This window comes from Glossina fuscipes, unplaced genomic scaffold (assembly GCF_014805625.2).
Source record: "Glossina fuscipes isolate IAEA_lab_2018 unplaced genomic scaffold, Yale_Gfus_2 43, whole genome shotgun sequence".
NCBI classification, from domain to species: domain Eukaryota; kingdom Metazoa; phylum Arthropoda; class Insecta; order Diptera; family Glossinidae; genus Glossina; species Glossina fuscipes.
The window spans coordinates 2,954,913-2,970,492 of record NW_023998427.1 but is presented as its reverse complement, the minus strand read 5'-3'; the positions used below and the strand labels follow the sequence as shown (position 1 = coordinate 2,970,492).

At 33.2% G+C, this 15,580-nt stretch overlaps 1 protein-coding gene across 2 annotated transcripts in view; it reads left to right on the top strand.

Annotated features, from left to right (window-relative positions):
• LOC119637160 (homeobox protein unc-4-like) overlaps positions 1-10,075 on the top strand; it is a 37,328-nt gene extending 27,253 nt beyond the window's left edge. The window contains exons 2-5 of one of the 2 annotated variants that reach the window (XM_038033009.1): positions 5,323-5,504; positions 8,130-8,269; positions 9,190-9,254; positions 9,333-10,075. In XM_038033009.1, the coding sequence (XP_037888937.1) occupies positions 5,323-5,504; positions 8,130-8,269; positions 9,190-9,254; positions 9,333-9,802 (857 nt within the window). In that variant the 3' untranslated portion in view covers positions 9,803-10,075. Of the gene's footprint in view, positions 1-5,322; positions 5,505-8,129; positions 8,270-9,189 lie in introns of both variants that reach the window. The other variant, XM_038033008.1, reaches the window with a different exon arrangement.
• The last annotated feature ends 5,505 nt before the right edge of the window (positions 10,076-15,580 follow it).

The window sequence follows — 15,580 nt, the reverse complement described above, 5'->3', positions numbered from 1 at the left end:
GCAAACCAATTCAGGTTAAATTTCATTCAAATTGTTTTATCGAGTTGGTGCACAGACAGAGAGAGAGTGAGAGAGAGTGAGAGAGAGAGAGAGAGAGAGAGAGCGAGTGAGAAGTCGCGATCATAAAACATGAAAATAGTTGAAAGTATTTTACAATCTTTTAACACTTTTTGTGAATGATTATTTGGTATAGTGTTCTGAACGTAAAAAAAATCAAGATAAAATTAGTGGCACATAATTGCTGATAATTAAAACGACTTAACTCCCCTCCTTCACGGCACTATATTTTTATAAATAACAAATACAAGTGCGGCATAAATGTATATAACAACGTATGCTTACATGAGAAGACTAGGCACAATTTCGCCTGGCATGAATAATTTTCTTGCTATTAAAGTCATTTGACACCATAACATGCGATATGTGTTTTACAACAATGCATTTCACTTGAACTCTATATTAAAAAAGAAATATACAAAAAAAAATAGAAAAAAGAAAGGCAAAGAAAAAAGAAGAAAAGTGCATAAATACAAAGAAAAGAAAAGGATATAATGATAAGGTCTTCTTTTCTAAGTGTATGCCTACATCTGTATGTGTATATGTATATATGTATATATGTATATATATATACGTATATATATATATATATACGTATATATATATATATGTGTGTGTGTGGGGGGGGGGGAGGAAATGGCGAGTGTTCGGTGATTTATATGTATTTGCATCGAATTAACCAGAATCGTTAAGAAATGTATATAAGAGAGTGTGTAGTAGAAATGTTATGCCCAAGCCTAGCGTGTATGTTAAATGCTTTTGCTTGTGTTTACGTTTCTGTTTCTTTTGGTGTTGCATGTTAAAGCAACAGCAATAAAATCGGCATAAACAACGTACAACATCGTCTTTAGCCAACACATAATAAAGTTGTTAAAAGCGAAAAGTAACAGAAAACAATTTATGGAGAAATAAAAATAACTACATCCCCCCATCCACGTTTACGCATATATATATACAAATATACATATGCAGATATACAACATATTACCTTCCTATATATACATATATATATGTATATATATGTATGTGGAGGTAATATACTTTTATATCTATTCATATGTTGCTATATATGCTATATGCTGTATGTGTTCAAGCATAGCTCAATTGTGGAGTGCATAACTGCATACATATGCATGAATGTTACTTATGTGTGTGTGTGTTTGCGTGCGTACGTACGTACGTGTGTGTGTATTACATTTAACATAATCACAATAAATTTCAATTACGTTTGTTGTGTTGGCCGAGAGTGAGTGACTGAAAACGACTGCAACAACCCATAATGTTGGGAATTATGAATTCCATGCCAGCGCATTTTTTTAGTTGCCGAAGCAGATCATAATTTATACAGACTAGACAGACGCTGCCGAGTGCAGTGCAATATATTGCAGTTTAGTACTAGGCAAGCATTTTTAAGGTTTCCAGGGTGAAATGTATCCGACCAGACAGCCGTTAATTTAATAACAAGAATTATTTGTCTCTGGAGGCCTCCCGTATATAATATCCGAACTCTTTCGCTTATTGCTATTGCTCTTGCGGTCTTGGAAAGTGTGAATTAATGGCTTCATTACCAATCACTAGGCATTGAGTTATTGGTTTACACCTTGTCAGGGATTTACACCTACACTCATACACATATGCATACACATATAAATTCACTATATTTAAGCAAGCAAGCAAGAAAGCATCGCCATCGCCATCGCCATCGCCATCGTCATCGTCATCGCCATTATAAGCATTATATTATTTTGTTACAAACTTTTGGGTTAATAACTAATTTGATAAATTACAGGGTGCTAATGGTCATTTTCATTTATCGTTTGCACCAAACGGTTGTCTTCAACCAGATCCACGTATATATGTATATATATATACATATATAACGTATTTATGTTACTTGCTGATAGTTTCACATATTATGATTAGTTTGTTCTAATGAAATGAATTTTTCTCATTTATGTCCAACACACTTGTGGCTTTATGTGGCTTGACCCCTTTGAATAATTCTTTACATATGCTAGCCAACAACTATTGTATATATTAATGAAATTTATCTGATTATTTATCTGAAAAACATACACATACATACATACATAACAGACACATTTAAAGAGTTTTAAACCCTTACAAAGGTTAATATCCGTTTTTGTTCTCATATTTTATTCATTCCATTATAATTAAATAAATATATACTAAAACATTAAGATTAACTAATATAAAGAACGCTATCCAAACTAAATATTACATTAATTTATGTGTTTTGAAATATGTACGCATCTGAATATGAGCCGTAACGTTTAAAAGTTATGCAACAACCTAGTCCTCATTTCGAGATATTGAGATATGTAAGGGTTTACATTTAAATTTTCTTTTTTTTTCTTTAATATGTAGGCAATGTCTTCGTATTATGCTCGTAAATCCCTTGAATTTTGTTAAAGAACAATGATGCAAAAGAATGGTTCAAGGGATTTCAAGGGAAATTTGTTTTGTAGTTAAAAAAACAAAAAAAACCTTCGTGAAAGCCACATTTTAAGGGAAAGTAACTTATGAAAGAAGATGCATAGGATTTGGGCCAATTTTTCTAATACCCACTCCCCCGTAAGTTTGTATAACTATTACTTACGGTTGCTATTGAGAGCGAGGATTCACTTAGCAAATGTAAGTTGTATAGCAACCAGATAGCATATCTGTCGCATGTCGAATATCCTATATATATCTGAAATCATGTGCAACTTGGCAACACCCCCCCAAGTAATTGCATAAACTAAGGACATAAGGATATTTATCATATCCATGTGGTTCGTATTAGATTTAGAACTTGTTTAAAAAAAAGAGTGTAAGCAGAGTTATTTGCAAATACTAGTCTTTAAACTTTACACAGCCATATAACATACTGGAGTAGTTCTAGTTCTGTGTCAACAAAAAAAAAAAACGCCATTTCTCGGGAACTTTCGTTTTCTTGCTTAATTCGAACGTAAATGCTTACGATTCATGAGCAGTGAATTCGTCAATGCGAAATGCAAGGCCAAAATAACCATAACAATCAAGTTAAATATCTTTGGTAGTCATTATTGCACCAATAGCCTTCAATAGGAAAACATCCGACCCCATATAACAAAATTGACTCTGTAATTGGTTGCGGTTGTAACCTGGAACACTTTACCTTTTTTGCGAGCATCGTGGGTTTGAAGATATGACTCATTGCTTGCTCGAACGATGCTTCCACAATCCGCTCTGCATCACGTTCATGTTCCGCCTAAAAAATGAAAGAACCAATGGCTATTCTTGGACAATGCGTTGAACAAAATAAAGCCGGAAATTTTTTTATAATACCCCTTTAATTGTAGTAAAAAATCGGGGGTTTCTTGTTCACAAACATAATTTAAAAAAATAAAAAAAAATTTAAAGATTATCAGCATGAGGAAAATATTTATGTCGATTTCATTCTGTATATTTCAATGTCACTCTTGTCGGCCAGTCAATGAACAATTGATTGAAATTTAAAGCAAAACTAAAATATCAGACAGATTTTCGGTGTTTGAATATTGACCTAAATTTTAATTAAACGAATTTCCATCAGCGATAAGCTACTGATTCCCGATAAAATTGACCCATTTCGAAGTAAATCATTATTGGCGAAGCAAAATTGATAAAATACAAAGAAGTTGTTGGAGAAATTCGTCAGAGAAAAGTGAATCATCCAAAATCAGGATTGATGTCTTTTAGGATTACGCTGTGTATATGGTGCGATTGAAAGAAACTGAAGCATTACATATATATTCTCATCCTGTAGCTGAAAAACTGAGTCATTTTCGCAAATATCATTATAAATAAGTGGCAAACTAAAGGGCCTATCGATCAAAAATTTATTGCAAACTTAGACTAAAGCTATTCAAAAAGAAATATAGTCGTTTCCCTTTATAAGCGTAAAAAGACTGTTTGAAAAGGCCTTCATAACTTTCTTGTAACTCTCAACGAAGAATGAAACTATACTAGGTTTGTCTGTTCACTTGTAACTATAGCGAACAGTGTTCACTACAGGCCTTCATAACTTTCTTGTAAATCTCAATGAAGAATGAAACTATACCAGGTTTGTCTGTTCATTTGTAACGATGGTGAACAATGTTCATTAGAATCCCTTTAGGATGTATTAATACGTTCGCGTTAAGCATGAGGTTTTCAGTCCATATAATGATGTCTCTGTGTTTTTCTACCGTTGGGAATAGTAGAATAAAAAATTGAAACTTGGCAAACACATAATTAGCTTATGATCAGGGAACACATACCAAAATGGTCTTAAATAGCAAACGCAACCATTACAAAAAGTTGAAAGTTTGTATAAGCATTTGCGAGAGATTATCAAAATTTTTGTGGAGAAATTTCGTATGCTTCACCTACAAAGGTACCAATAATAGATAAAAATAAATAGTAAGTTATAGCGTACATAAGAAATATTCACTTGAAATATGGTATAGTAGATCTTAGTGGCAGCACTGCAAAAATGATCCCCATCGAATAATTCGTCTAATCGTTACATCTCGCTTTGTTGTGGTGAACATCAAAAGTTCGCCTGTAGGGTTAATGTAGTTTTCTTCTTTGCATTAGTTTTACTAGCTTTTGACGAATCGACATTAGCCGAACTTCACTCAAGTTTGCATTGGATCAATGAAGCCGCTCCGAAGGTATACACGTCAAGTTCTAATTTTATAACACAATTCTTGCTGCATGCTAAATGATCGATCTAATAGACGAAACAGCTTTTCCTAATAACTTTGAATTTATCGATTATTAAACGAATAAAATCTGTCATATGGAATGTAAAAACTTAAAGAGAGAGAGATAGAGATAGAGGGAGTTAGATGTAATCCAAGGTATTGCTAAGAGGAAAGACGAAGTAAATATGCTTAATATACATGTAGTTCGCATACAAACTACTGAGACTTTTCATTCCTGAAATTTGTCAGTTAATATTCAACTCATTTGCTTACACGTTCTCACACATGCTAATTAAAATAGATGATTATTAGTATTTATTGCAGGCACAAGAGTAAAAATTTATTCTCGACACGCAAAGATGATTAATTTGGTTGTTTGCTTAGAGACCCTTTTCTTGTTTCACTATATACAGAGAGAACTAAATAAATATTAATTTATTCATCATCATAATTAATGATTTGATAGTTGTTATACTGCCTTAGCTGTGAAGCGTTGTAGGCAAACGTTCGTTTTTGATAATCGGAATTTTTTTCTTCTCTTCTCTTCTTTTAGGTTTTTCTGGTGACGGTGACGATGAAAACAGTGCCTCCTCAAAGCGTCGTAGATCCCGTACGAATTTTAATTCATGGCAATTGGAGGAGTTGGAGAGAGCCTTCTCGGCCAGTCATTACCCGGATATCTTTATGCGTGAAGCTTTGGCCATGAGATTGGATTTGAAGGAAAGTCGTGTTGCGGTAAGTTTAGATTTTTTCTCGCATTATACTATGATAAATATGTTTATTAAAATTTCGCAACGAATGACTCAAAGAACTGTTGTGTGTTTTTGTCTTCACTTCGCTTCGGTCTAAAGGCTGCTATATACTGTCAAAGGATCCTTTTTTACTTGAACACAATATTTTTCCTATCGAAAATTCCTTTTCTATGTATATGTTATTGATATTATTTCTTCAGTTAACTTTACTTACGTTACCGTCAGAATTTGGAACACATTAGAAAACTATGTATTCTGTGGTCTCCTAATCTTTTATATTCACTGTATCCTTATTTAAAAAAAAAAAGTTTCGAAAAAAAGGATAAATGTTAAATTTTGGTGGGCTTGGTAGCGTGGGATCACTTATAGAGTAAAAGTGAAAGTTTCTTTCATTAAAATTCTCTCATTACAATTCTCTCGTTGCAATTTATGTTATGACAAGTGAGTAAAAACCACAGAGCGTGAGAATTTTTCGTCGTCCCTTGTACCGATTTGGCTTTCTATCAATATTAGCCTATGTGCAAGAGCTTTCCATGTTTCAATTTGGTGCTGCGGTACCTTCACATATAGGACCGCGAGGTTGTATAAAACAAACATTGTACGGACGAAAGCGTTGCTTGTTGTAATTGCTTAATAGACCACCATTGGGATTACGAAGGCGTTTACAGGGCCTACAATCGTTTGCACATTTTAGTGAGATTATTGCAATTTCAGAAGACTTTCTTACTTAAGCTGATGTGTCATGCTGCCACGGGTAGTCATCTCAGTCAAGTTGCCTAGGCGCTCCTCATCTATTTACTTGCTTACATAATGCTAAGTTCTAGACGATCACGTGCGTATTGATAATTCTAAAGAGCTATGTAATTCGATACCTAGGTAGCGTCCTTGCTTGAAATCAACTTCAATAAGCAAGAAAAATGTTAGAGTCGCGGGCGGGCAACACTGCAGTATTCCTATATATAAGGATAAGTCATTGAGTCTTGAGTGAGACGGCGATTATAGTGAAACAGAAGTTTCCACACTTGATGTCGGAACATGCCAGCTGTCTTCAAGCACAACGGTTTTATGTCCTGTGGTTATGATATTGTGGTTATGTAAATACCCTTTTATTTGTTAATGCAAAGTGAATTGGGATTTGATCTAAAGTCGAAAGTGCGATTCCCGATGGAATTGCTTGCAGCCTAAGAGCTATTCGTGTTATAAATACAAAAATTTGACCGCGTCTTTAAACATCACCATTCTTCCATCTTTGTGGAAAATCGCTGTCAGTATGCCTTCGTACGAATGAGAAAATAATCATTGGTTACTGTAGTGGCCCAACCAAACTTGGTATTTTAGTCGATTACTCAAGGCATCATGTAACTTTGTTGACTTTCTTAGCTTAACGCAGGCTTAGTTAGTTGTTAGAAGCCGTTCATTCCTAGCTCATTTCTTCGAGTGAGTGTGATAACGTACCCGGGAAACCTTCCCAGTAAACTCCTCTAAACTAACGTCATCTATGTATATTTTAGCAAAGATAATTAATTAAACTTCACTGAGCCTAAAGCTGCATCTAATTGAATTTCCATTTCACTTCTCCCACAAAAAGTTTTCATTTTTTTTAAATTTCATCATTACAGAGATTATACCTTCGCATCCAATGATGTGCCTTGTATTAGTCACCTTGAATATACTTTCTTTAATCTTTTTAAATTTATTTTAATGATTTTTAATTTATTATATGACACTACATTATGTTGATAGCTGTGAACCTTAAGCCGGCACTAATTCATTCAAACTGCTATAGCAGCTCTACTGACTCCAATTCGTCTTAAACACTCTCAATATGTAAGAGTTGACTTTCTTTGACAGCAACTTTTCTTTCGGCAGTTTGCAATGTCTGGGGCTTTTGCCTACGTCTGTGCTTTCTGTTTGACAATGGGTTCTGTTTTATACAAAATACACTTAATACGACAAGGAGTTTTGTTAGTTTCATTAAATGTCGATCTTATGATCTTTACATTGCCGAAGAAAAATTTTTGCTAAAACTTGGTTATCGCTTCACGTCATCTTGGTTGAGATCCTAATTTAATTCTACCATTATATATACTCTAAAAGCAAGTTCGCCCCGGCATTTGGCAACTCTGTTCAATTTCTTCAAAAAGTAGCATTCAGCTGGCGGTTTTGTTCAATAAAATTGTGAGTCTCCTTCCTCCTTATTAAAGATGATACAGCACATCTTCTTCTCCTTATTGTCCTGTCTTCTTATTTTGCCTTAAGTTAAACTTTCTTCTTCGTCTGTCGGCATATAAGAAACTAATTAATTATTCCTTAAGTTTATAGGAAGGGTAGATAAATCATATCTTGCTGTCTCTTTTCTACTCGTCCATGTACTATTTTTTTTATTATTTTACTGTATATTTACTATCATTCTCATTATTAATTTTTTAATACTAGGGGGCCATTTATGTAAAATATGAGTGACATGTATTATAGAAATAATGATCTGTTTATTTTTTATATACCTTTTGACTTTTTTTTGCTTTTAATAAGAAATTATATATAAATCGGAAAACAAATATTATTAGGCTAGGAATTATTTTAAAACTATACACTTTGTTTCAGATAGGTATGGTTCCAGAATCGACGAGCCAAAGTTCGAAAACGTGAACATACAAAAAAAGGTCCAGGCCGACCTGCACACAATGCGCAACCTCAAACGTGTTCTGGTGAACCAATCCCGCCAAATGAATTGAAAGCGAAAGAGAGGTAGGTTTAAGATGAAAAACTAAATATCCGAAAAGTTGTATTCGGGCAAGATCGACTGTCGAACCCTACACCCATCCCTTCGATTAATATAATCTTTAAATTACTTTCGCCATAAAATATCAAAAATCAAATTCGATAACAAAGTAGTTATTATCATGTAAAAGCTTACCTCTGATGAGTCGCTTTATATGGAAAGGCGACCAAAACATGATCGGTTGGTACCAATTTACTAGATTTAATTGACTTGCCAAAGAAACTTATTATTCTTCATATATTTTCGTTTCAAAAAAAACATTAGATTAGAATCGACAAAAATTTAAATTTTGTTAACGTACGTACGTAGGTTTAATTGTCAGGATTATATATGGGGAAAGTAGTCCTATACACTCCAAATTTACCAAAGTCAATTTATTATCTGTCAAACCCATATCTTATGATCGAATTTCAATTAAAGACTGAAAAGTTCCATTTTTCAGTGGGGGACTTATTTGACAGGATTTTTTTTTTTTTAAATACCAAGCAATTCAGGCCTTTGTTTCCATAATCTCTTCTTTTCTTTTTTAAATAAGTCATTATATGGAAAGTGATTGTATTAATATAACGGTCCGCTCCAACGTGCTTTCAACAGGGTTCCTGTTTGAAGAAAAACGTGTCAGCGTTCAAATTCTCATAAAAATATTATGAAAGGAGCAGACGGCAGACAGACGGATAGACGCGCTTAAATAGATACAAAAAATGATTTTAAACCAATGGCCACATTTGTCTTCAATCTTTCCACATGTTGTATACATTGAGAGCATAAGTGGTGTAGGGTATAATTACCATGTGGTATATAGGGTGAAACAAGTGAAAAGAAGTTTTCATATATCGAATTTAATGAATCTGAGGGCGTGTGTTCCTTTCCTAAATTTTACTTACAGAGCGAGACGAAGGAAAAAATTGGCCAAAGCTATCGACAGGCAAGCGAGAAAACTGCAAGCCAAAGGTATTACTGTAGATTTAGAGGCTCTCAAGGCTGAATACATATCACAACACAAAGCCAATGGCACTTTTTCCGATTCAGATCTCGAAGACGATAGCATACAAATCGATGTTGTTGGAGGCACTGAAAGCGATGATGATTGCGATGACTTATCATCGTTTCAAAGTCCACGCAGCAGCAGCGATCATCTAACTAGTAGTAATAATAACAATAGCAGTCATCATCAATGCTCGTATACGCCCAGTGATAGTCCGACCGGTATTGGCAGTCCGCACTCTCAACACGACGTTAACGATGAAGCCAATGAACCGAATATCGGTGGTTCACCAGATGGTTGTGATAAGGCATATTTATATTCTCCTAAAGCGGTGGCAGCAGCGGCAGCAACAAGTTTCCATTTAAATCTTCAAAATACTGTTAATATCTCGCCCAATCATCATCATCATCATCACCATCATCATCATCATCATCATCATCAACAAACTTCACCGATTAGTTTAAGACGTAGTAATCCGTTTAGCATAGAATCTTTGTTATTTAACAATACATGAGTTTTGTAGACATAAATAGTTGAATAAATGAGGAGAGGAAGAGAGAAAGATTTTAGAGATCCCCGAGTACTCACATTAGAAGATCATTACAAATCATTTACGATATCTCTTGCAATGTGCAGAGTGTCTACATGGGCTACAATAAATTTAATGTGCTATATGAAGAGAGAAGCAATTATTTAGCGCCATTGAATTGCGTTTTACACAGAAAAGGCCTCAAAATGTGTACACACACACACACATACAAAATGAGAAAATAAACTAAAAAAAAAAAAAAAAGAAATAAATAAATAAATACAAAAAAAAAAACAAAAAAAAAAAAAAAAACAAAACAAAAAAACAGAGAAGAAAACACAGCACTCTGATAGGCGGCGGCGGCGGCATGCGTGTTCACAACGAGGGAACTAAGAACTCCGTACATTACGTTCCACATTAAATTTAATGGTAAAAAATTCAAAACAACAAATTGCGCAATATTAGGATAATTGTACAGGCACTTGAGTGTTGTGCACGTTACTTTTTGATTACAAGAGTATTAAATTTAATTAATAAACAACACAAACACAATTACACACGCACAAGTACACGCACATCATAAATGCTCGTCAAATTTCTATATACACGTACCGATGCGTGTATAAATCTTCATTTTTAGGAGCTTGTTTCATCTTCTCTATATACATATATATATAGTGTAATCGAGCTAGATGAGAAATAAATAATGGGTTCTTGAACTTCACACGTTGATATTTTAGATTACTAAGGTAGAAGGCGAAGCGTGAATTTTTCTTTTATTTATTTTGTTACGCTTTTACGGAAAATTTTTAAAATTTTTTTTAATCATCTTTTCTTATTTCTATCGAAATTAAATATTAATTAAAATATTAATTAAGAATTTTTGATTGCAATTAAAATTTCTTTACTTGCTCATGTGTTCAACCTATTCATGTTGACCAATGTCACAACAAATTATGTGTGAGGAGGAACTAATTTCGTTATTAAATTTTGTTTCTGTCTATCTTTAGCGTCATATAAATTCTATCAGGTCACGTCAGCATTTCTAACCACAATTTTGAAAAAGCTTTTAAGACAAACTATCTGGAACACCCTCTTTTTTGGGTCTTTGAATTTCGTTTTCTTTATCTATATGAAGCGGGTCCTGCAGCAATTGTCCGGAGCACATAACAACAACAAAAAAAAAAAAAACCGGCGCTTGCTAAAATATAGTGCGAGATTTAGTTTGATAGTTTGATTGCATAAGATCGTACTTGGCTTTTGGTTAATAGTGTTTATCTCTGAAGAGATCGAAGCGTGATTACCGTGACTAGATATCGATCAGTATTATGATCTTGACCTGACCTCTTGTTACCTCACACAGTCACACACTAATCGCAGATGCCATTAAAAGTTTGCTTTTTCAGTGATTTGAGCACTGAGCTTGACTGGAGCAAAAGTATATTTATCTCCATATTTCGAATTCTTAAGTGAGATCGATCGCCTAAGTTACCAGCAATTCGTTAACTCTGCTTTAAAGTACAACCACACAAACTTTCTGCAAACGTTGTCTTTTTCTAGTACGAACTCTTTTAAGTATGAAAATTTCTGTGAAGCGAGCAGATTGAAAACGCTTACTGTAGATATATATATGTATGACGGCCGAATGTTTTCTTTGATATTGCTTTCATGTTCTTTGTTGTTTGGGTTTTTCTGTTTTTAAATTTCAAGATTGAAGAACTAAGCGGAAATGTATATAGAACACGTTATGCAAAATTTTAAAAAGAAAGCAAATCTGACGGGAAGAAACTTAGAAAGTATGAGAATTTCAAAGCTTAAATATGGCATAAATCCGAAAATCATCAATGCAATAAAATGTCAGATAACAAACATATACACACTTTATAAGTTCATAGGCTAACATATGTATAAGCGATGACCAGTGACGAATCCATGTAAGTTGTAGGTATTACCGACCTTTAAAAGGAATGTGTACACATACCGTAACATTACTGTTATTGAAAGGCATCGCCAATAGGTGGCGACATGTATGAGTCATTCTACGAACTTATTGAATTATGTGTTAAGTTCGTCCCTCAATTTGAGAAAATATTCGCTCTAGTGTGAATTTAGTTTACCCAATTGATCGGTTTTTATCAACAAGGAAGTACACGTAAACTTATACAAATTCATCAATTCTCCTTTATCTTCTCAAAAGTAGTAATGCCTTCGAAATTGCCAAGAACAAAAAGACAAGATTTCTCTGCTTCTAATTGACCTTAGGCGAGTAATGGAGTCGTCTTAGTTGTATAGATATTCCTTTGTTTGCCTGTCTCTCTATTCGTTCGTGTTCTTAGATCTTGCATTAACCGATTTGATCGTAATGTTTTTTTCTTTTTTTTCAATCTCTCTTAACACGGCTTCCCGTCATTTCTTTTCTTTTGTTGTTGTTGTGATGATAGATCATTTAATTCAGATCTCTAGCTTGGATCTTATATGTTTCCTTAGTAAAAATGTCGTATGAAGTTAGCACATCACTTAGATAAGAACAGGTATTCGAAAGTGTGTACCAAAAAAATTTCTATATTATTTAATAAAATTCGATTATGTGCGATTTTCGTTTATTGCGGTGCAAGACGTATGTACAAGTTTTCGTAATTCTCCAGTATTTTCTCCAGCTTTTAAATATAAATGTAATCGCCGTTCAATTTTTAAGCGTTTTTTTTATTTTTTTTTTTTATTTAATTAATAGTTTATAATTTTGAGAGCAGTGATTGAGATTTTATAATTTTTAATTCATAATTAATAAAATTTTCTTTTTTGGCTAACAATATCTAACAATTTTATCATTTAAAGTTTAAGCCGATTGATTTTCTTTGCTTCGTCTGCTGCTACAACAGATGCCATTGATTTATGTTTAATTTAAAAGTATATTTTAAATCCAGACCAGAATATGAAAATCATATATAAATGCAATAGTCTGGATAGATTGTATGTATGCATATGGAGTAAAGGCCAACAAAATGATTCGACTCACACCGGACTTACTATATATATATATATATATATATATATTTTGGTTTGAGATGTGTTCTCTTCTTTTCTTTTTCCTTATTACTTTATATGCTGATTTTTTATTATTTATTGTGGTGTATCTCTGTCTGTCCTTAATTACCTATACTTCTTCTCCTTCTTATTATTATTGTTATTATTATTATTATTACTTAACTTAAACACGAGTATACTTTTACATCCATACAACAGTTTAACTGTTTCAACATTATCGCTTGGATAAAAATTGTATCTTACTTTTTTTGTGTTCTGTTTTTTTTTTATTTTTTTTTATATATATAATCACCGGTGTGTGTGAACTGTAATTAGGTTTTATTTGTTATCTGCATTCTCTCTTATTCTTCTTCTCCTTTTTCCGTTTCATATTCGTTTTCATTATTGTTGATGTTATTATTCTATTAAGTACTTGTGTGATTTATTCTTACAAACATTGGTAGTGAATGTTGTTATTGTATTTATTTACATGCTTTTCTTAGGCTATCATGCTATCGTCGGAAGCAACGAGACGAAGTTAACTTGTCTTTTCCTATATATTCTTGTACTCATGTAAAGTGTGTATATGTAAAATTGTGTTTCCTATTTTGCAAATTTATATGTTTGTATTATAAATGCATATATTTACGTATGTATGCTCTATGTATAGTGTTATGTTCATATAATAATTCATTTGTAATTATTAGAGAGTATATAGTTATTAAAAAAACAAAAAAAAAAAAACAAAAAAAAAAAGCAAAGGAGGAAAAGAAACTTTACAATAACAATACAATAAAAATATGTAAATATATAATGAAGTGTAACAATTAAGATCAAATTAAAAAATTAACATAAAAATTAATTAAATATTATGAAAATATATTAAATAAATGAAAACTATCGTGTTTTATATCCATGTACACACTTTACGGCGACTACAGCACGTAAGTAAATAATGATGACGATGATGATGAAAAGACTTCAACCTATTTTTATGTACGACGGCGAAATGATATTCAAGAGTTAGACATTGGTTGACACTTTGCCGTACAACTTCATTCATTAATAATCGCAGCAATATTCTCGCTATCGTAGATGCTATAGGTTTGAAGAAAGCTTGTGGAGATTATATTTAGATCTTATTTCTATTTAGGAGTTTATATCACCTTTAAAGGATCTTTTAAAAGAAAGAAAAATATGTTAACAAATTGTTAATTAGCATGGCCGCATGGCCGCATGGCCGCATGGCCGCATGGCAGGATTATAAATTTTCAATGGAGACTGACTATGGAATAGCTTTACAATTTCATATCGTCATATCGACAGTGGTAGCGCAGTAAGTGCGGAGCATATACAAATTCAAGTGCTTCTAACGGTTCCTTGACGCATTTTGCCTTTTTTTTTTTTTGCCAATCATTGTAATGCTGAAAAATCATCAATCTGCACATTATGGCGGTTCTTCCTTTAACGATTGGCTGAATTTCATTAATTATTCGCGGTAACGTTCCTCAGTAATGATTTCGTTAAGTTTGAGAAGTTCGTCCGTGCAGATAAAATAAAAATCTATAGCCAAAGATATTCGGCTTCGTCCTCGACGGTGACATTCAGTCGAGTTTTAATCTTTATATTTACAGCTTTCAATAACATTTGAAGCCCTTGATTTTCAGTAACTCAAATTACTCGAAGTGACCTGTTCTTACGCATAACTTGGATATGTGGATATAAAAGATTAGCTTTTATGGTAATTCTCCAGGTCAATTTTAGTCTTGTAAATTAAAAGGTTCCAAGGTAATAAAGCTTAAATGCGTTAATGGTTACACATTACAGTTACATAATAAATGTATTAAAAGGGATATATAGTAATTGAATAGACGGGATTAAAGCTAACTATCGCGAAATTTGATGCAAGCTAAAACATGCAAGTAGTTCCGTGAATGTTGAATAGAATATATATACTTGTGTGCCTATGCATGTGTGTGTGCATAAGTACCTCCTATCAAGGCAACGATTAGCTGACATTTATCGAAAAGCCTATTGGCCGATATTAAGTTTTGCTGTCTACGCGGATATACGAAATTATATTGTCCCACCATCTTTAAGATGACATAGGCATACAGATTACGAAATTCAAGCCATCATCCTCCTCGGCCATTTTCTCATTTTGGTTGCTTTACAGTTAAAAAAGAGTGCCCTATCAATTCGTTGCGTAACTCTACTTATGATCATTATGTTGCATTTATATCTAAATGTTGTTATCGATATGGAGGACGCTTTACATTTTTCAGAATTTATTTTCATTGTTTTTTTTTTTGAATACTTTAATGGTTATTTTGAACCGCTCACTCAGAATATATGGGAAATATTTCATTTCCTGAATGCAGTTCTTTCGTTGATATCTCCGACTTTTTCTCCAAACGGTCGGCGAAGACCGTTTGTTGTCAAATGAATGCTGAGAAACTACACTTTAATGTGTTTATCCTTGTTCTCTAACATTTTTAATACACTATCAGTAAGCCAGTATAGCGTTATCAAGATGAGAATTGAGCATATATGCGGCTGAGAACGATTCGAAAAGTGTTATCGCCTCTGCCAAAAAAAATTAAACGTTTTGCAGTTTTTCATATTAATGGTCTTCGCGGCTATACAATCCCAATTCTCATTTTGCACAACGTGACATTCATACATTAATACCATACTACCTTTGGCAGATGACGTAAAAGCGAGCGGCAAACTCAAGCA